This window comes from Atheta coriaria, unplaced genomic scaffold (assembly GCF_025399875.1).
Source record: "Atheta coriaria isolate IRGN ID8LTWV9N9 unplaced genomic scaffold, Caltech_Dcor_3.1 hic_scaffold_10_pilon, whole genome shotgun sequence".
Taxonomy (NCBI): domain Eukaryota; kingdom Metazoa; phylum Arthropoda; class Insecta; order Coleoptera; family Staphylinidae; genus Dalotia; species Dalotia coriaria.
The window spans coordinates 1,154,536-1,174,283 of NW_027045452.1; the positions used below are offsets into that span (position 1 = coordinate 1,154,536).

The following is a 19,748-nucleotide window of genomic DNA, read 5'->3' on the forward strand; positions in this document are numbered from 1 at the left end:
ATATGAACTAGTTGATGAAATAAATATGGCAGGTATATATAATGATTGATGAAAGATTTGATTCAAAAACTTCTTTATTGTTTTCTTATTAACGCCAAATTAATATTTGTATCAGTTTCGAAACTTTCACTGCTTACATTACATAAAATTAGACCTTGTACAACTCATAGATAACTTTCATACTACGTTTACTACGTCAACATAACCTTTGTACCTCACACATTATATTCGAATTTATATCATTTGACCAACTTTAATCAATTAATTCGAAACCTTAGCGTTAGTTAGCATAATATCTAAAATCTGTGATAAATGTACGTGAATTCTCGGCGAATTCAGGTGTTGACACGATGTATAAGAAAGCCTCAGCTTGCTCTGAACAATGTTCGAGCATACATTTCCTCAGATACTGTGGCTATTGGTAATGTTGTCAAGGATGTCAAGGAAACAAAACTGCCACAATATGTGCCGAAAAACTACTGTATGTTATTACTACATTTTAATTGTTGTCAATATGTTTTAATAAGAATTGTTGTAGATAATGATAATGTTAATCAAAGTACACTGCATCATTTGCGATGGATGATGCAGAAGGATATCCTCAAGCAGGATATATTTTTGTTGGGTCCTCCAGGTCCTAGAAGAAGGAATATTGCCTTACAATATTTAGAGCTTACAAACAGAGAACATGAATATGTTGCACTGAGTAGAGACACAACTGAATCTGATTTGAAGCAGCGAAGAGAGATTCAACAGGGAACAGCATTGTATTTTGACCAGGTACTATTGTAATTTATTATAAGAAGTATTTAAAATTATATTTACTTATTTAGGACTTAATTTATATTAGTAATGTATGATTTTTGTTATTATCAACTAAGTGTATGTTGGGTTGCAGAGTGCAGTAAGAGCAGCAACTGAAGGAAGAGTTTTAATCCTAGAAGGAATTGAAAAAGCTGAGAGAAATGTTCTTCCTGTTTTAAATAATTTACTGGAAAATAGGGAGATGCATTTGGAAGATGGGAGGTTGTTGATACCTGCAGAGAGATATGATAAATTATTAGAGGTAATTTTTCTTTGACTCTTTAAGATTTGAACTCACAACAATAAAATCAATGTTTTACAGAAATATTCAAAGGAAGATTTGGAAAAGTGGAAGTTAGTGCGTGTTAACGAAGATTTTCGAGTGATTGCTTTAGGTTTACCTGTGCCAAAGTATGAATCATTGATTAGGTGCTGCAATATGTTTAAAAATAATAATAATGTTATAGATATCGTGGTAATCCTTTAGATCCGCCTTTGCGTTCACGATTCCAAGCCCGAGATGTCAATGTTAATAACTATCAGGTGAGTGCTTTTTTTAATTTAATTTGTGCGTCTGAAAATATTATTTAAACTATGGCATAAATAATAAAGTCTATTTCTTCTCATTTTAATGCATCATACATATACGCATGTGCAAAATTAAGTTTAATATTTTTTGCGCGAGTTTAGATCCGGTAACGGAAATCTCTTAACAACTCGATGGAGAAGTCGCTTTATAATACACATGAAAAAAAGAAAAACAACTCTGTTAGCGTCGCGCAGGAATTGTTTTGTTCCCATACTCGTTCAGCGCGTTGTTGTTCCGACAGCGGCTCGTTTTTGTGAGACATTACCGGGTTTGCGGTCCCATTTCCTGGCAAATGTCCTTACGTATCGGTCGTGCCTGTCCCCGAGTGCGGCAAATCGCGTGCTGTTCGTTCGTCTCGCCGATCGCGGGACGCATTCCAAATATCGCTCCCATTCGGAACCTATCGTCTCCCGCTGCCGTGCGTGTGTGCCTGAATCCCGCATTGTTTGCTTGGCTTGCTTGACAATGACCGTGCACTGGGAGACGAGCAAAAAACCGTTGTTTGTGAAGACCATCTGGACGGACGGACATCACCACGCTGTCCTACATGAGCAAGACCCTTTTCACGACCAAAAACCAAAAACGCAACGAAACGCGAGTGCTGTTAAAAAAAGCCGCAAATTTAGTACAAAGAGTGCTCCGTTAGCGAAATCCACAGCAAAAAGTCCTAAACAACCCAATATTCATTTTAATGTTGAATTTGATCATGACCATGTTGAGGAATGTGATGAACTGACAATTTCAACTGTGCGAATACCTTTGACGACTTTTCGAAAATCTGTTCCGGCATCTGAATCACCTAAATTGGTGTATCAAAGAAGAGACACAAGACAACAACAAGATGATTCGTTATATTGCGATCGAGAACTTCGAAGAGTTTACACCATTGACGTGGTGCCAACAGACGTGATAAAATGCCAAGTGTTTGACCCTTTTCAAAGCTTCCAACAGGAAAACACCGAGCTACAAACGCATAGACTCACGACTCAGCAAAACTACGAATCTCGTTACAACCGTCAACACAACGCCGATTTTACTTGTAGAAAACTCTTCGAAACACCGAGAGATACTACGTTAACAGATCGTGTCCTTGTGTGGTTGGATTTGGCAAAAAATACAAATCTACCAATACAGAAACCCCAACATTCCAATGTGACAAACATTGTGCGTGTCAAGATGACTTCAAACTTAGTTGCAAATCAACCAAACGTTGCGGCAGCAATTAAAAATCGCTACGTCAGGGTCGATGAGTCACGCACCCCATCGCCCTCGACATCAGAAGACGCGACAAGTTCCGCAAACGATTACGCAAGGACAATCGAAGAACCGGCGTTGCGGCGCGTCGTTGAGCCTCGCTTGCAAATTAATTCGGTCGTCGAGACGGATTGTTATCCGCCTGTGCGGGCGCGTCCCGCGGGCAACGCTAATGGTTTTGCGCACGATACCATCAAACGACAGCTTCATATTTTCCTGCCGGATGTGATTAAAAAGCCGGATTGTGACAGCGCCAGCGCCATTAGCAGTCGGATATCTTCGATTTCATGAATTACTCATTCAAAAGCTTACAATATTCACATGTATTGTCAAGTTTTGTCAATAAATAAAATTTAAATAAAAAAATTGTTTGACCTTTGTTTCCTCAAATTAATTTTATGTGTTGCGGTATTATTAAAATGTACCTACCACAAAAACAATTTTATTATTTGAGTTTCTTGCGTGTTTGACTTCTGGTTGTCGTTTTCTTTTTCACAAAGTGCGGCGACAAACTGCGGCCAGGATAAAACTTGTTCATTTATCCCAACATTATCCGGTTATTGCATGTCTTGCCTTGCTATCCGAGTATTTATCTAGTTTTATTAGCCATGTTTTTGTTCATTGCTTAGTTCAGTGTTGTCTTATTTTGTATAAAAATTAATTTTTGGAAGAGTTAAATCATTATAACTCAAAAAATTAATATCCAAAAAGAAAAATTTGTTTTGTACTAGGATTATCATTCAATTCAGCTACTTTTTAAATTGACATTTTATGAAAATGGTAAATATGTCTGTGAAAATTGATATTTTTAATGTAAAACCCAGAAAATATTGTTTTAATTTTTACAGTTTATAATCTAAACTTAGTAAAACGAACAAGCTTCTATTATTTCTAAAACAATTGTGTATTTTGTAACCCGGTCCTGATTTAATGTCTAGATCACTAATTGTATGTCTTGTCAAAAAGTGCAACCGAAATGCCCTTTAGCTCGAATTTATTGTGCACGAAATCACGACATTTAAATGCATACCTCTTTACTACTTACTTCGTCGTAATGCCCGCGATTTCAGCAGTCGTCGTGGCAATAACTTTGCATAGTTCGCCCAGTCGCTATCTGTTTCGCGCCGGGCGCATGAAATATCGATGACATAAATAACGCCGCGGCGTGTCGTAGGGGTAGCCCCCGAATGATTTATTAACGTCTCGACGACCGTCGACCAGGAAGAACGTTTTTTTCTGGCCGGTTGCAGCCGGAAATCGATTCGCAGCGCTTTGACTCGCAACTTTGCCTTTTGTGTGTGTGTTTCAGTGCGGAAAAATGCCAATGTATACGAAATGAAAGTGTGAAAGCTTCCGGGATTGTGACACCCTAACTCTCATCGTAATTAAGTGCAATCATTCATTAATGACGCCGACGCATAAATATTAAAAAGTCATCAAGCTGAAATGTTGTAGTTTTTGTTTCTGCTTCTTTTTGCAACTTTTGTGTAGGTACCGCTTTGTTTAGTCAGATTTATTTTTAGAACTTTCTGCTTTATTTAGCTTTATTTCCTATGCAATGTAAGCCGGAACGAAAAGGGAGAAAATTATATATACAGCGTGTGGCATACAAATAACATAATTCTATTATATACCCGCTTTGTATTGATTGTGTTTCTGTGATTCGTGAATATGTGTGAGGTAAATGTTGCGGTGGCATGTTTGGCAGCCATTATGGCATTCGTGTTGACGGTGATAATCATTGTAACATTCAATTTAACTTTGTGCCTGATTGCACGGTGTGCGCGGAATGCGAACGAAGAAGTGCGATGTTATCTTGACGATGCTTATATTTATTGATTACTTTTTCCTACGCAAAGCAGCAACTTTTGCCCTGGGTTGGAATTATCCACTTGACATTTGCACACCCGTTTATTTTTTTATTTGTGGCGTGTTTGCAGGAGTGGCTGCAGGAATTGAAGACGTTGGCACCGAACGCCCCGCAAGATAAAATCGAACAACTATTGTCCGTTGCATTCGGGATGCTTAGCAAGGAAGCCAGTACTTTGGGCATGCCAGATTTTCCAATTGATAACTTGCCAAGAATTGCAAAGATTTTAGTAAGTTTTATAACCGAACAATTTTATTTGATTTTTTTTCATGATTTTTTTTTTAATAGGAATTGAATCCAGATTTATCTGTTTATAATCTACTATATCGCATTTATCCGTATCACATTTTTATGAAAGACGGCACGAAACAACTAGAGGATCTTTGGCAAAGTTTTCAAGTTACACCCACAGCGGTTGAGCCACCATCAATTACCGCGAAGCTGAGGGATTTCTTTAATAAGGCGCCGAAACATGAGGGCATAGGTGAAACTTACATTCCAACAGATTACCAAAATAAACTTCTTGGAGAAATGCTTCAAACGTATGCAGTTTCGGACTTTTGCATCGTCGGTTCTCGCGGATGCGGAAAGAGCATTCTTGTGAACCAGATCGCTGAAGTTCTCGGTAGGCAAGTTGAGTCGATTGTACTCTATCAGGATATGACGTCGCGGGATTTAATTCAACAAAGGACGACGTTAGACAATGGCGATACTATCTGGAAATTATCGCCATTGATCGAGGCAGCTCTCGAGGGTAAAATTGCGGTGTTAGATGGCTTGCATCGGATACATCCTAGCACACTTTCGGTTCTTCATAGGTAAGAAAGGGATAGTATTATATAGAAAGAAATCTTTTTCGAACAATGAAAATCGAAAGTTTCCGGGATTGTAACTAGCGTTAATTGTTGGTCCAAACTTTAGATTGGTGCATGATCGGGAAATTCAATTGCACGACGGCAAGCGACTCGTTAGCGCCGAGCGTGCGGAACTTCTCCGGACGCAATTCGGGCTCACAGATCAGCAACTCAGCGAGTCGGGCGTGCTGCGCATTCATCCCGACTTTCGGATAATTGCCATCGCCGACCCGCCGCAACTGCATGCGGGTGTAAATTGGCTGTCGCCGGAAGTGCTCAGTTTGTTTGTGTTCCACGCTGTTCGCCCACTGAGCATGCAGGAAGAGATGCACATTATGACATCCAAAGTAAGTTTTATTGCCCAAACACCACTAAAACAGATTTTAAGTTTGAATGTTTTTTTTTTTAATTTAGTACGGGCCAATTTCAAAACCATTGCATCAAATTATCACACTAGCTCATGTTCTTCGTGAGAATCCAGATCAGACATTGAAGAACCTTGCTGGACACCTGTCGACTCGACAATTGTTGCGGATTGCCGCACGTATGGCAAAATATCCCACTGACGATGCGTATGACACAGTTGAGAAAACATTTATGATTAAATTCTTGCCTTCCTGGCCCGTGACGCCCTTGAAAAGACCATGCTTAATGTTGGTATTGAACGCGCTGATGACGCTCTGGATAAACCAATCACTTGGAATATTACTGGCGATGTAGTTACTATCGGTCAGACTACGGCGAATCTTTACAAAACCGATGCGCACACTAAAGTCCCCAACGTATTATTCTATGATGTTCCCCAACACATTAATCTAATGGAACGCCTTTTACAAGACTTTCAACTTGGGTATCACTTACTCTTGGTGGGTAACCAAGGAGTGGGAAAGAATAAAATAGTTGACAGGTTTTTAGAAATCCTAAACCGTCCACGAGAATACATACAACTACATCGTGACACTACTGTGCAGACATTAACGATTCAGCCCACTGTTAAAGATGGTCTTCTTGTTCATGAAGACAGCCCGTTAGTCAAGGCGATTAAAAATGGCCATGTGCTTGTGATAGATGAAGCTGACAAGGCCCCTACACACGTAACTTGCATTTTAAAGACTTTAGTGGAAAGTGGTAGGATGATACTCAGTGATGGTAGACGTATTGTCAGAAGTAATGAAGAATCCTTACCAAATTATATTAGAACGCATCCGGATTTCCGAATCATTGTCTTGGCGAATCGACCTGGTTTTCCATTCCTTGGTAACGACTTTTTTGGGTCGTTGGGTGATTTGTTCAGTAGTCATGCGGTTGATAATCCTTCCAAACAGTCAGAGATTGATATGCTGAAGCAGTATGGGCCGGCTGTCCCTGTGGATGTCGTTAAAAAACTGGTTGCGGTTTTCGGTGAGTTGAGAACTCTTGCTGATCAAGGACTAGTTAACTATCCGTATTCTACGAGGGAAGTGGTTAATATCGTTAAGCACTTGGAGAAATTCCCTGGGGCGGACTTAGAGGACGTGGTATTCAATGTGTTTGACTTTGATCGTTACAGTCCTGAACTGGTCGACACAGTAGGACAGATTCTGCACAAACACGGTTTTTCTTCTAAAAATGTTTTTACCAGCGAGTATATTAAAGCTAAACGTGCCAAGGAGTATCTTCAAGTAACAACAGAGCGTAAATCTGGGCTGGACACTAGCGCGCCCAAACACGGCAAAGTTGATGAGAAGAATGAGCCTCATGTAGGTGGAAATACTTGGGCGGGTGGTACTGGCGGTCGCGACACAGCAGGTCTTGGTGGAAAGGGTGGCCCTTATCGATTGGATGCTGGTCATGAGGTACATCAGCTTTCCGACGAAGAAAAAGCTGCCGTTCCTGAGCATATACAAAGAGCAGCTCGAGAAATGGGCAAGAAAGCATTCGAAGCAAAATTGAAAGAAATTGGCATGACTAATTATGATGCAAATTTGTACGGACAGTTTTCGAATGCAGTCAAGAGACAGGTGCAGTCTATGCGCATGATTTTGGAGACTCTGCAGGCGAAGAATAAAGAAAGACAATGGAACCGACATCAGACTACAGGCGAACTAGATGATATCAAGTTAATTGATGGGATTCTAGGAGAGAAGAACATTTATCGTCGGCGACGAGAAAATGATCCGGAGTTGGGTACACCACAAATGAAACCGAAACATTTCAGGTTGGTTGTGGATGTTTCTGGGAGTATGTACAGGTAAATTTTTACTATATCTCTAACAAGATGTATTATTAACAAGCGAGTTTTTAACTTCTGTTAGATTCAATTCATACGATGGAAGATTAGATCGGGAATTGGAAGCGGTTGTGTTGGTAATGGAAGCATTCGAAGGATTTGACGATAAAATACAATACGACATCATTGGACATTCCGGAGAGACCGACAAAATTGATTTTGTTAAGAAAGGAGCTCCTCCCAAGGATAATAAAGAACGTTTGGATATCATACGCGTATGTTACCTGTAGGATTCCCTGAATATGTTTATAGTTTTATGATATTTACAGGTGATGCATGCTCATGCTCAATACTGTTGGTCTGGCGATAACACACTAGAAGCAACCGAGTTAGCAGTTAGCTCATTGGTGGACGAAGATAGTGACGAGAATATCTTGGTGGTGTTGTCCGACGCGAATCTAAGTCGGTACGGTATCCCAGCTGCAAGATTAGGAAAGGCACTGACTGCCCAACCTAAGGTCAACGCGTATGCTGTTTTCATTGGCGGTTTGGGCGACCAAGCGGACCGGTATGTTCACAACTACTGATTTTAATCAATAATTAGACATATACATATTTATAACATTATTATTGTTTGTAGTTTGGTGGCGAATTTACCTGCTGGTCATGGATATGTTTGCACCGACCTGGCCAAACTACCTCAGATTCTGAAACAGATCTTTGCATCGTCATTGATGAGCGTCTCGGATTCATAATTAGCTAATTTGTAAAATACTTTTATAGGATGAAGTATTCAATTGTTCTAGTTCGGTTAGTTTTATATTATAAATAAATTAATAGAATTATAACCATCTTGTTCTATAAATATAGTCTGTATAAAATTGAATATCGTTTCAAGATTTAACTTAAGTAATAAATGAAAATGGCCTTGAAAACCTATCATTATTTGACATTAGTTTAGAAAGTAAGATGCGAATCCGAGTTGTGGTTCAATTTACTTAATTATAAAAATGATTACGGATAAATTGGTAATACGGAAATTAATAAGATTAGTGAATAAATCACACGCAACAAAACAACAGCAAGTGTACTTTATTTTTATTTTACCACTGTTCACTAATTATATTAAGTGGGTTTGTGAGTGAAACTATTGAAATATATTTTAGATGAAAGATAATTCTGTGTATATATGCTATTGCAAGGAAATAACTTATCTTACTTAAATTTATAATCTACGCTTCTTTCTGAGTCAAATTTATAAGACACATTACAATTGTATACGTCATTTTGAAAGTCTATAAAAATTAAAGTAATTAGTATTGTCCAACAAATGTTATCATATATTCTTACCAATAAAACTTGTTCATTTGAATGAACTGCAAAGTTAACAAGAGGAAGGGTGAATACGTTATGTAAATTCATGTTCATAAAGATAAGAAACTTGGCGCTCTCCACATCCCCATCCCAAGGTATAGCATAAAACGTAGCATGCCTAAATTCTTCACTCTACAAAGAACTAAACATTAGCTATTCTTTGGAGTTGATTGTTTAATACACTGATTACATATTGTTCCATTTCCGTTGCAAAAAAGCCACACGTAACTGTCCCAATAATATGAACTAAGAAAACCGGAACCAATGGTAGATTATAATGCTAAAAATAATGCTGTCTTGTATTTACTTAACTATGACTAAATTTTGCGTTAATTACATTTATTTCTGCGGTAAGAATTAAAGCAACCGTCACGCCACTTGTCAAATATTGTAATAATAATGGCCATTTAAAAAGATCAGTAACTTTATCCCATCCTCTAAAATATAATACATTGTAAAATATACTAACTCCAATCAGTCTGTGGCATACACACATTTTTATATTCTGTTGTAATTTGTATGCTTCTATTAATTTATTCAATCGCATTTCTTTATTTTGTATGTCTTGACTTTCCTTTAAAATTAATTTGAATTTTTTCACACAAACTTCGGTCAGTAACATTAAAGTATGTAAAAAACTACAACAAGTAATTGTAGCTGCAAATAAATACCAATATGTGATCCAAACAAAAATGTGGTAAACCTCTCGATAAGGCCGTTGACTCAAATCAATAAACAGATTCTAAAAATATAATTTTGTTAGTTGCCACTTAACATTAAACAATATTTAGTACGGTGTAGCACAATATAATATTACACTTGGATATATAAGTCCGCAAACGTTTTTCCGAGAATTTTCATCACAACTTTCTTGTTCTCTTGCAATAAATGCACTAACAAATCCCAAAAAACCCAATTTTAGACCTGACTTAAAAACCGAATTGGAAATGTTAACCATATGCTGCAAGTCACTTTGCAAATCCACGAATAATTGTGTTTCCATTAAATACCAGACATAGTTCCCAGTCTGAACAGCAAATTTGAAATGAAGCATTATTATTGTTCCAATTAGTGTTGTACCAAGCCACGATAAATTTAAGACAATATCTGCAAACTGAGCTTCCACATCTTAAACAGTTTTAATTAATTTGGCTCTTTTAATTTGATTTTGGTTTAATGTTGTTTTACAATAAGCTGTATGCAAGTAATTCAAATTGGCAAATGTGGTGATCAGAGAGATTAAGATGTAGGCCCAACTCAATAAAGTTGTCTTGTAATTATTTTCGGTGAGCCAAAAATACTTGTCAGCGACGTAATAGCTCAGAAAATCTGCTCTAGTAGGCGTCATTTTTGGCAGGAATTTGGATTGGCAATAAGTTTAATTGATATGACTTGTTCAACCACCTACTCGTTGAAGAGTGAGCCGTACTATTTTATTGGTAATAAAAAAAAATAATATAGGTTTATTTATTTAATCATATCGTACATTATAGGTGAACTGGAGGTCATTTTTGAAGATTGATAAGTATCTATCATCATCAACTTTACATTAAGTATTAGTCATAATTATTTTTGATATTTACTGTACTTGGAATGATTTTATCGCTAAAGAATAACTTTCTTTTCACTTCGATTTATATTTTACAATACTGCATAATTTGGGCAACTTACTACAGAAAACATAATAAGGAAACACAAGGTTTTATTGTTTATTATCAAATGACATCATTATATAGTGTTATTATTTTAATGCATAATTGTCTTCAGACAGAAAATTTAAAAGATATCCAACAAAATCGGTTTATGTAATTTTAGAACCAATATTATTTTTTCAACCCAATGGTGAAAGCATGTTAAAATATTTTTATTAAAAGATATTATTCAAAATTCATAGTTTGTTTAGAATTCGTAAATAGGTTTTTAAAATTCCAACTTTAGTACTAGTACAGTCATTTGGTGCTGAAAACGTGTTTGCTTGGAAAATAGTGCGGGATTGTTGAAAATTAGTATTTATATAGATTTCGAGGTGCTCTTTATGAATTTCAACTTTGCCACCTTGTATCTTGTTCGCTCGAGCCACCATCTTGGAAAAATGGTGTCAAAAAACAGTTTTTTGACCATATTTCCCTTCCGACTCATTTTACGATAAACATATCTATATAATAAATTAAACTAGAGAAAATTTCCTATAATTTATGTAAGTACCTTTTTCTTGTAAAATTAATAGTTTTAGCGTACGGGCGCCACAAAGTCTACTTCAACATTCGTTTTTGTCAAAAACTCATTTCCAGGTCATCATGACTGCTATTTTTGCTTGCTATGATTTGAGGGTGCTCCTGCTCCCCCTCGCTTGTTTGAAAGTTTCGCCGGCCGAGTTTACTTTTGTTTTATTAGTTCTTCATTGAGTCATTATTTGATATTTATTGTTCTGAATAGTCGTGTTGTTAGCAGTTTTGAAGCCATGGTTGATAACGTAAATTGTTTTATTTGTAAAACTCCATTGCAAGATAGTGAAGTGATTGAAGTGAAAGAAAAAGGATTTGAGACCTTTCGTAAGTCAAGCATTAAAAGAAAGGATAATAAGGGTAAACTTTTAGAGGGGTTGAGATCGGTAGTTGTTCACGAGATATGTCGGAAACGATATAATAATGAGAAACTAATCATTGCGTTTAAAAAAGGAAGTGTTGTCACGACTTTTCAACCACAACTGCGATCCACGTGCCTAACATTCTAATTTAAGGATCATTGTTTTTTGTACGCTGCTGAAATAACAGCAGAATTTATAGCGAAATAAAAACGACGCATTTGAGTGATCGAAATATTGTGTATAGCGTACATAAATTATCGATGAAAAACACTATTTCAGAACGTCCTAGAGCACGTAATGATGATTGGGGTAGAGCGATTGTTGAATATCTCGAGCGTGTTTATGATTTGGTCGCAGCCAATGCACAGTATCACAATTCGTGCATGTTATCGCCGAAGAAGTAGATCTTCTTATTCTTTTAACGGCGCTATCAATGTGTTCAAACATATATTTGCTAAAACCAGAAAAAGGAAAAATTTTGCAACAGATCTATTCAACCAAAAGCATCATCGATCAAACAGCGGCAGATCACATATTATTCTTACACGCTTTTAGTGGCTGTGATACAACATCTGCACTCTTTCATCAAGGAAAATTAAAATATATTAATGTACTCCGCAAAAATCCAGATTTAAACGAAGTTATCCAGGTATTTAAAAACCCAAAGGCTGGCTTCCTTCTTAAATTATACAGTTACAGTGATATGAAAACTATGCAAAATATGTCTTCAAACATCTTCAGCTTCACAAAATCAGCATTCAAAAATAAATCACAAGATAGCGATGAAGAGGGAGGAACGATTACCGTTTTTGAGCACACGTACGATGAACTCGAGAACCAAGATAGCATTGAAAATGATAATCCCATCGCGGATAATATGGAAGAAATTTTTACCTGTGATATTTCGATCGGTCCTGAAGACAATAAACGCAGAACACTTGGTCTATCGCGAAGAGCGTATCGGAAGACAATCCATTAAATTTTGGAATAGTGCGTGTGGATTAGGCCTACTGGGAATACCCCGATAAAAAAACAAACGCGCCACGTACTCTACCTCATGGTGGTGTGGAAATGAGTTTTTGGCAAAAATTAATGTTGAAGTAGACTTTGTGGCGCCCGTACGCTAAAACTATTAATTTTACAAGAAAAAGGTACTTACATAAATTATAGGAAATTTTCTCTAGTTTAATATAGATATGTTTATCGTAAAATGAGTCGGAAAGGAGATATGGTCAAAAAACTGTTTTTTGACACCATTTTTCCAAGATGGTGGCTCGAGCAAACAAGATACGAGGTGGCAAAGTTGAAATTCGTAAAGAGCACCTCGAAATCTATATGAATACCAATTTTCAACTATCCCGCACTATTTTCCAGGCAAAACTACCAAATGACTGGGCTATTCTAATTTTAGAAATATCATAGAGTTGCAAAATTCATTCAACATTCAAGATTGGTAAATTAGTGAATGAGATACCGAGTATTTCTAATTTCATGTTTTTCTGGTGTTAGATATTATGTTAGGTTAGGTTAAAAACACTTTTTAACGGTTAATTGTATTAACTAATCTTGCTAAGTTAATTGCACTAAATTTTAGATTTCTAATTAGGTAATTTGTAAAATATTTATATGAGATGAACTAATCAAGTATTTTTGTTAGGTTATTTTAATGTCATAAATAAATTAAAAGTATTTCAAAAATTTTCCAAGTTAGATTATGCGGTGTATTAAAAACCATTTTCAACATTCCTTTCACCTTCCTGGCCGATAAAAACTTACTTGCACTACTAGCGTTCGTGAAGGCTGAACATAAAGCATTATAATGACTACTACTAGAACATTGATAACCGGAATCAGTGGATTTTTGTTCATTTGTTGTGTTTTCATCCAAAGCCAAAGTGCACAACAATGTGGTAAAATAATGACTCGCCCGAATTCCGCCAAACTTCAGGCCAAAATCATCGGTGGCTATGAAGTGGGCTACTTCAAATATCCCTGGTTCGCAGCCCTGCAAATTGATGACGATACGTTTTGTGGTGGTGCACTAATAGGACCCAGTATTGTACTCACAGCAGCGCATTGCTATAATGATGCTAGAGGAAGGTATCGTTCAGAATTCAATTAGTAACACAATATTTCAAATTATCTGATGATCGGTAGGAATTTAGAAAATTATTACCAAGTGAAATTAGGCATCTATCGCCAATGCAGAAAGGAACCCACACAGAAAAACTATAAAGTCTCCAAGGTGTGGATTCATGAGAAATATAAGGATAACGATCCATATTATGACATTGCCTTATTAAGATTAGCTGGCGATACAACGCCATATATGCCAATATGTCTTCCACCAAAGAGTGAATATTACCATGAATCAGCTATTCCATTGCCTAAAGTAGAATTTACTGTTTTTAGTATTAAGTGATATTGAACAAGAATTAGAGGGATGGATTGTTGGTTTTGGCACAACAGTCGAAGGTAACGAAAACTCGTATCCATGCGAAATGCACGAAGGCCGTATTTTATTGTATAACAATGCGACTTGCCGGGCAATGGTAAAAAGACAAACGACGGATATTAAATATGTTCGGTTCATCAAAGCACTTTGCGCTGGATATCAATCAGGAGGGGTAGACACATGCCAAGTGAATATGCTAATCCAACCTGAAAGAGAATAAAATATTCATAAGTAATATTTATAGGGCGATAGTGGTGGTCCTCTAATGACGTTTAATTCATTAAGAAATACGTGGCAAACAGTGGGCGTCACTGCGTTTGGCTGGGGATGTGGTGAGAAAAACCAAATGGGCGTTTATACAGACGTTTCGCGATTTCTCGACTGGATTGAGCTGAAATCAGGCATCACACCTTCGGATTATCAAAATTCTAGTGATAACAAAGACGAACCTCCGCAAAACAATCAAAATCAAAACCCCAGCACCTCAAATGACATTGCAAATACATTCATTAGTGTTTTCGGTGCGACTTTTATTTATTACTTGCTAAAAATTTAAGCTACGTTTTTAATTACTGTTTGTTTTATAGACCACGTCATGAATAGTCCACATCGTCCGGTTGAGATTACGATTCGATTCAAAAATAAACCGCATGCGGATAATAAAAGTCGAGGCGAAATTACAAAACCGAAACATAAGCGAAAAGTGAAAACAAAAAAACATTAAAGTTTATTGAACAAAAAATATACGATAAATATAATCGCTTGATATGTAATTTTTTTATTACCGATCAACTTTCCTAAAACTTTTCGCGCTTTTCTATAACGCGACATTTACTTCTAAAATATATTTTTATGATAGGCTGCTCATATATTTAAAACCAAACTTTTAATAGTTATTAAATCGTGTTTGTCCTTAACATTCCAGTTCGTTTGTATATTACCAATGTACTTGACACAAAATGCAAAACTATTACCGATATTGTCGTGTGCAATATGATAGCGTCCAGACGTGCACATCAAAGCAATGGCTGTTTATATTTTTACGTCATGTTTGTGATAATTATTGTTATTTTATGCGGGTGTAGAACGAGTGTTGGTGAAAAACAATGCGGCAAATCATTGTTACGTTCACATACCAACAGACAACCGACCGGAAGAATTTTCGGAGGGTATGAAGTTGGTTTTTTAAAATATCCGTGGTTTGTAGCCCTTCAATATGATGAACAAACACTGTGTGGTGGAGTTTTAATAGGCCCCAATGTTATATTAACTGCAGCGCACTGTTTTGCTCCATTTAGCGGCCATGGGTAAGTAAAAGTAAAACCAGCACAAAAAACTCAACAAGCAACCGAACAGTTTGTTACAAGTCGGAAACCAGAAGATGCTTTCACAGTAAAACTCGGAGTGTACAATCAATGCAAACGAGAGCAGACACAATCAGTCTACAAGGCGATTAAAGTGGATATTCACGAGAAATACAATGACTACAAACCATACTACGATATTGCTTTGATGACCATATCTGGGGACACATCAAATTATTCTTCTATATGCCTACCATCAAAACGTACCTTTTACCTTTTTAGAATAAAAGTATAAATTGTTACGGTAAATTAATCTTGTAGCATTAACAGATAAAGAACAGGAACTTGAAGGAAAAATAATCGGCTTTGGTAGCATGATTGACGGTGGTGGTCCGGATGCATACCCATGCGAAATGAGAGAAGGACGAATCCTCATGTATGACAACGCCACCTGTATTGCGATGGTTCGGAAACACACAAGTTTGCGAAAAGAATATGCATTCACGAATGCTATCTGCGCGGGATACAAAACTGGCGGTGTAGATTCGTGTTCTGTAAAACCAAAAACATATATATTCTACTATAAAACATAAACAAAATATTTATTTGCAGGGAGACAGTGGAGGACCTTTGATGACACTTGATCAAACAACAAACACATGGACAACTGTAGGTAGGTTTATATTCTAAACTTGCTTCTCATAAAACAAATCTTCTTCCTGCACTTCTTTACGCAACTGGCGGCCATCTTGACGTATCTGCCTTGCAAATCTAAGCATATTTAATCCGTCCGCATAGAGACCTTTAACCGCCTGCGTGCGAGTTCTCCCAATTGTTTTTAAACGTATTGCAAGTTCAGGACTAAGTTTAACAACTCGATCTAAATCTAATGCGTCCACTTTGTAAACCTCTGTGATGGTAACTGCGGTAGTGGTGAAAAAATTAGTGCCTAAAAAATATCCGGTTGCACCAATAACACCGCCATCTTCCAAATGTTGCACTTCCTTGCCTTGATCTGTGTAGATTGCAACCGTACCATAGGATATAATGTATATACCATCAAAAGTACTGTGCCAGTTGAAGATTACATCATTGGGAAGGTAAACGATCGGTTTAAACGACGCAACGATTCTTCCTACAACCACTTTGGGTAAAGCACTCAACAGAGGCGTATTTACCATGAGATGACTACATGCATGTAGCTGGAATTCATACTGTAGATGCTTCGACAAGCTCTTGATGATAAACTCCTCTTCAAAGAATTTAAACTGGAATTTATGCTGATAGTACGTGAAGATCTTGTAACGCAGTTTACCACTAATATTTCGATGTTTGAAGAAGGCCTGCACATTATTCCACATAATACTATATTTGTATTTTGATTTGTTGGTGTTCCTTGCTGCGACAAGCACGAATACCACGACGTACACATGAAGAACGGAAACCACCACTGAAGTGATACACTCGATGATTTCATAGTAATCTTCTTCTACACGTTGGAAAAATGGCGCAGCTCTGTACAACTTCATAAGGATAAGATGAGTATAAGTCAGATAGTCTTCCAGTAGAGTTTTGCTTGGAGGTGGCATGTCACCCCAGCATACCATGAGTAATCTCGGCATTCCGTACCGGAAACAAGACAAGTAGTGCACACAGATTGCAATAAATGATAGAAAAGAGACATAATCCAAAGTCATGTGACTCATGCCAAGCAAACTGTGGAGAAGCGCTCCTACTGAAAAATGTCGACTGATGAAGAAGCGATGAATCACCGAAATCATAAACATGTGAAACACGATGTATTCCAACCATATTCTCACTGGCTGATAGGGGATAAGAACAAATAATATTCGGCACAATTCCAAGACGTCCAGAAACAAATATCGCTTGACATTCCATACGGCGATCTTTTTCAGGCAAAGTGTAATTGTCACTTGCTCGTTTTTCGTCTCTACATACCCGATGAGGAATTGGGTTACAATGAAGAATCCCATGATTATTTTCAAGAAGATATCAATCGTCACCACGTAGGGAGGCATATAATACAGTCGGAATGTATGCATGATGAAATATATCAACATGAAGAAAAACATTGACAATAATCGTATCATAGCCAGCATACCGTAGGGATGCAAGACGAAGGGGCTGCATTGATAGATCATACGCGTCTTCACCGCACGGAATGAAGAGATAGATCGGTAAACGTACTTGGTCTGCGGGTGTATGTAGCTTGGCAGGGTGTATATTTGCAGGGACCGGATGATGCGTTGAACAATATTCGCACGTGGGGTCAGACATGGCCAGCAATCATTTGGGTCATCCACAGGGGCTGCTATTTTACACGGGTGGTCACCAGCACTTTTATAACGGCGATTCATTGAAGAAATTTTTGTTGTTTGTTTTTACTTATAGAAATTGATTAATTAATGAATTGTTTTGATATTGATAAATTGTCTGTTGCTATGTTACCAGGTATAACATCTTTTGGTTGGGGTTGCGGTGAAAAAGATGCAATGGGTGTTTATACAGATGTTTCAAAATATTTGGATTGGATCTTTGAAAAAAGTGGAATTACACCTTATCAACCAGATAGAATTTCAACAACAGAAAAACCTACAGCTAATATTGCTTCTAATGCGTTAGCGGATCAAATAAACAGCTTATTCGGTAAATAATTACTTAATATTGCATTTAGAAATAAAACAATATTAAATTATTGATATTTTTGCAGATCAGCTGATGAATAGCACAAAAATTCCGCATGAAATTGTAATTCGATTCAAGAGTAAACAACGCGGTTCATAAACTAAAATTTATTTGTTTTGTTTCATATCGATTGTTGTAAATATAATTAAGATAATGATGATGATATAAACACATTAAAATAAATTGATACTAATTAAGATAATATTGATTGTTTTATTTCGTATGGCAAGCTGCAAGCTATGGCGTTTTAGTAAAAATGAGCTCCTCGAAGAGTTGGTACTATTTTAAGCAATGGCTTTACTATCTGCTTATATTCCCCAAATACAATCAAAAAACAGAATCGTTCGAATACAGCCGCTTGAAATTGTTTTTCCTAATAACACTGTTCATATCGTTTGAATCTGCTAAACAAGCTGGAAATTATTTTTATTCGGACGACTCTTCTCTTTATATCATAATTGGAGAGATCTTACTGTACTTAATGATACTTGATCATACATCGACCAACACACAAGTCAAGGTTGACAAATTAACCAAATTATTTTATAACTTGGAGAAATTAAACTATGATCAGAAAAACAAAGATTGGCGATTGAAATATTTCAGTCTGATCTGGAATTTATTTTTTGCTGGTGGTATCATGGGAATGGGTCTCTTTTTTGTCGTAAAAGTATCCATAATATTCGCAATTCAACGTGTGGCGGAGTTAAGTCTATTGTATTACATGCAGTCGATGATGATATGGCGCAACTTATTTTGTAACCGTATGAGGTGTCAACTTCAAGGACTCAACACTAAATTGAAACGAATCAATGTTGTGGGTGGTTGTTCGACGAATGCGCATGGGTTAATGGATCAGTTGACTATACATCACAATTTAATCATGAATTGGGTGGACGTTTACAATGCTCTTTATGGACGCGCGATTTTTTTGGTCAAAATTTTCGAGACGTATTATGCGCTTGTCATTATGGAAATGTACCTGAGTCATTATTTAAGGAGTTACAATCTTGAAGATCAAACTGTTTGGCTTATATGTGCAATGACTTTCGCGGTATTAGTAAGTGCTTAAATGTTTTTGATTTTTGAATCAAACTTGTCTTGATAGCAATTTTCTAATTTTAGGGGCAAGTATTTATTACAGCGAATATTTGCGAAAAATTTAGTAACGAAGGCAAAACAACAATGTGTATCGCTAATAATTTAATGCTAGCTTGTCATCCGAAGGATTTCATGGCAAAGAGAAAGCTGGAGGCACTGTGGAAACAGGCTAATGAAAGATGTCCTAGGTTTTCAGCCATGGGATTCTTTGATGTTAATCATGCCTTGATTTTCACATTTGTGAACATGACGATTTCATATGTGATCGTTATTATTCAAACGCATCAACATTCAGATTCTTTGAGTTATTTAAATGACACGTGCAAGAATTGTACAAATTAGTATCAAATAAATCAGTTTTGCAAATAGTATTTAAATTGGGTAGTAAAATTCACATAAAATGAACATAAATAAATTATTTTGTTACAAAGCAAATTACATGATAAAAATTAATGACTTTTGAGGAATTCACGGCAGAACTGCAAATTTATATATAAAATGGGTTATATTATTCAATTTTTTATCCGATTCGCCAACAATTACGAAATAAACCCGAAATAATTATCGCACAAGAGGCACCCACGCAGTGTAGTCCTACAACAGCGAATTATTGTCGTCAGGCACGAATTACGCTATATAAA

General features: G+C 36.7%; 5 protein-coding genes across 6 annotated transcripts; 3 read left to right on the forward strand and 2 right to left on the reverse strand.

Annotated features, from left to right (window-relative positions):
• Positions 1-174: 174 nt before the first annotated feature.
• On the forward strand, positions 175-8,515 carry c12.2 (von Willebrand factor A domain-containing protein c12.2). The gene is given in 13 exon segments (XM_065313561.1): positions 175-481; positions 539-780; positions 899-1,066; positions 1,127-1,215; positions 1,272-1,347; positions 4,588-4,746; positions 4,806-5,335; positions 5,439-5,718; positions 5,786-5,984; positions 5,987-7,601; positions 7,666-7,855; positions 7,910-8,148; positions 8,221-8,515. Coding segments are annotated over 13 exon segments (4,071 nt in total). The 5' UTR covers positions 175-312; the 3' UTR covers positions 8,336-8,515.
• Positions 8,516-8,690: 175 nt separating this feature from the next.
• Positions 8,691-10,356, reverse strand: LOC135800349 (uncharacterized). 2 transcript variants are annotated; one of them, XR_010550139.1, is made up of 7 exons: positions 10,143-10,356; positions 9,772-10,082; positions 9,449-9,696; positions 9,292-9,391; positions 9,145-9,200; positions 8,931-9,086; positions 8,691-8,875 (listed from the first exon to the last, which is right to left on the reverse strand). XR_010550139.1 is itself a non-coding variant. In XM_065313562.1 (7 exons), the coding sequence occupies exons 1-7, from the start codon at positions 10,300-10,302 to the stop codon at positions 8,813-8,815; spliced, it is 1,128 nt and encodes a 375-aa protein (XP_065169634.1). In that variant the 5' UTR covers positions 10,303-10,356; the 3' UTR covers positions 8,691-8,812. The 2 variants fall into 2 exon arrangements, 1 of the variants encoding a protein (XP_065169634.1); XM_065313562.1 differs by having other exon boundaries at positions 9,145-9,234.
• Positions 10,357-13,203: 2,847 nt separating this feature from the next.
• On the forward strand, positions 13,204-14,754 carry LOC135800894 (serine protease 30-like). Its single transcript, XM_065314228.1, has 5 exons — positions 13,204-13,641; positions 13,699-13,895; positions 13,954-14,183; positions 14,241-14,517; positions 14,584-14,754. The coding sequence occupies exons 1-5, from the start codon at positions 13,361-13,363 to the stop codon at positions 14,718-14,720; spliced, it is 1,122 nt and encodes a 373-aa protein (XP_065170300.1). The 5' UTR covers positions 13,204-13,360; the 3' UTR covers positions 14,721-14,754.
• A 94-nt stretch (positions 14,755-14,848) lies between these two features.
• LOC135800896 (coagulation factor XI-like) lies at positions 14,849-18,208 on the forward strand. Its single transcript, XM_065314229.1, has 6 exons — positions 14,849-15,303; positions 15,364-15,563; positions 15,622-15,854; positions 15,913-15,973; positions 17,773-17,967; positions 18,032-18,208. The coding sequence occupies exons 1-6, from the start codon at positions 14,990-14,992 to the stop codon at positions 18,103-18,105; spliced, it is 1,077 nt and encodes a 358-aa protein (XP_065170301.1). The 5' UTR covers positions 14,849-14,989; the 3' UTR covers positions 18,106-18,208.
• LOC135800893 (potassium/sodium hyperpolarization-activated cyclic nucleotide-gated channel 4-like) lies at positions 15,876-17,758 on the reverse strand. Its single transcript, XM_065314227.1, has one exon. It carries the CDS (start codon positions 17,676-17,678, stop codon positions 15,987-15,989), a length of 1,692 nt encoding a protein of 563 aa, XP_065170299.1. The 5' UTR covers positions 17,679-17,758; the 3' UTR covers positions 15,876-15,986.
• Positions 18,209-19,748: the final 1,540 nt, after the last annotated feature.

Bases quoted from the DNA above. Each gene is read 5' to 3' on its own strand.
- LOC135800349 (XM_065313562.1), bottom strand. From the start codon at position 10,302: ATGACGCCTACTAGAGCAGATTTTCTGAGCTATTACGTCGCTGACAAG. The intron at 9,087-9,144 runs GTAATCAGTGTA...AGTTCTTTGTAG, and splicing joins CAACGGAAATGGAACAATAT to AGTGAAGAATTTAGGCATGC. The intron at 8,876-8,930 runs GTAAGAATATAT...TAATTTTTATAG, and splicing joins CAAATGAACAAGTTTTATTG to ACTTTCAAAATGACGTATAC.
- LOC135800894 (XM_065314228.1), top strand. From the start codon at position 13,361: ATGACTACTACTAGAACATTGATAACCGGAATCAGTGGATTTTTGTTC. The intron at 13,896-13,953 runs GTGAATATTACC...TACTGTTTTTAG, and splicing joins AATATGTCTTCCACCAAAGA to TATTAAGTGATATTGAACAA. The intron at 14,518-14,583 runs GTGCGACTTTTA...TTTGTTTTATAG, and splicing joins TACATTCATTAGTGTTTTCG to ACCACGTCATGAATAGTCCA.
- LOC135800896 (XM_065314229.1), top strand. From the start codon at position 14,990: ATGATAGCGTCCAGACGTGCACATCAAAGCAATGGCTGTTTATATTTT. The intron at 15,304-15,363 runs GTAAGTAAAAGT...GTTTGTTACAAG, and splicing joins GCTCCATTTAGCGGCCATGG to TCGGAAACCAGAAGATGCTT. The intron at 15,974-17,772 runs GTAGGTTTATAT...CTATGTTACCAG, and splicing joins AAACACATGGACAACTGTAG to GTATAACATCTTTTGGTTGG.
- LOC135800893 (XM_065314227.1), bottom strand. From the start codon at position 17,678: ATGAATCGCCGTTATAAAAGTGCTGGTGACCACCCGTGTAAAATAGCA.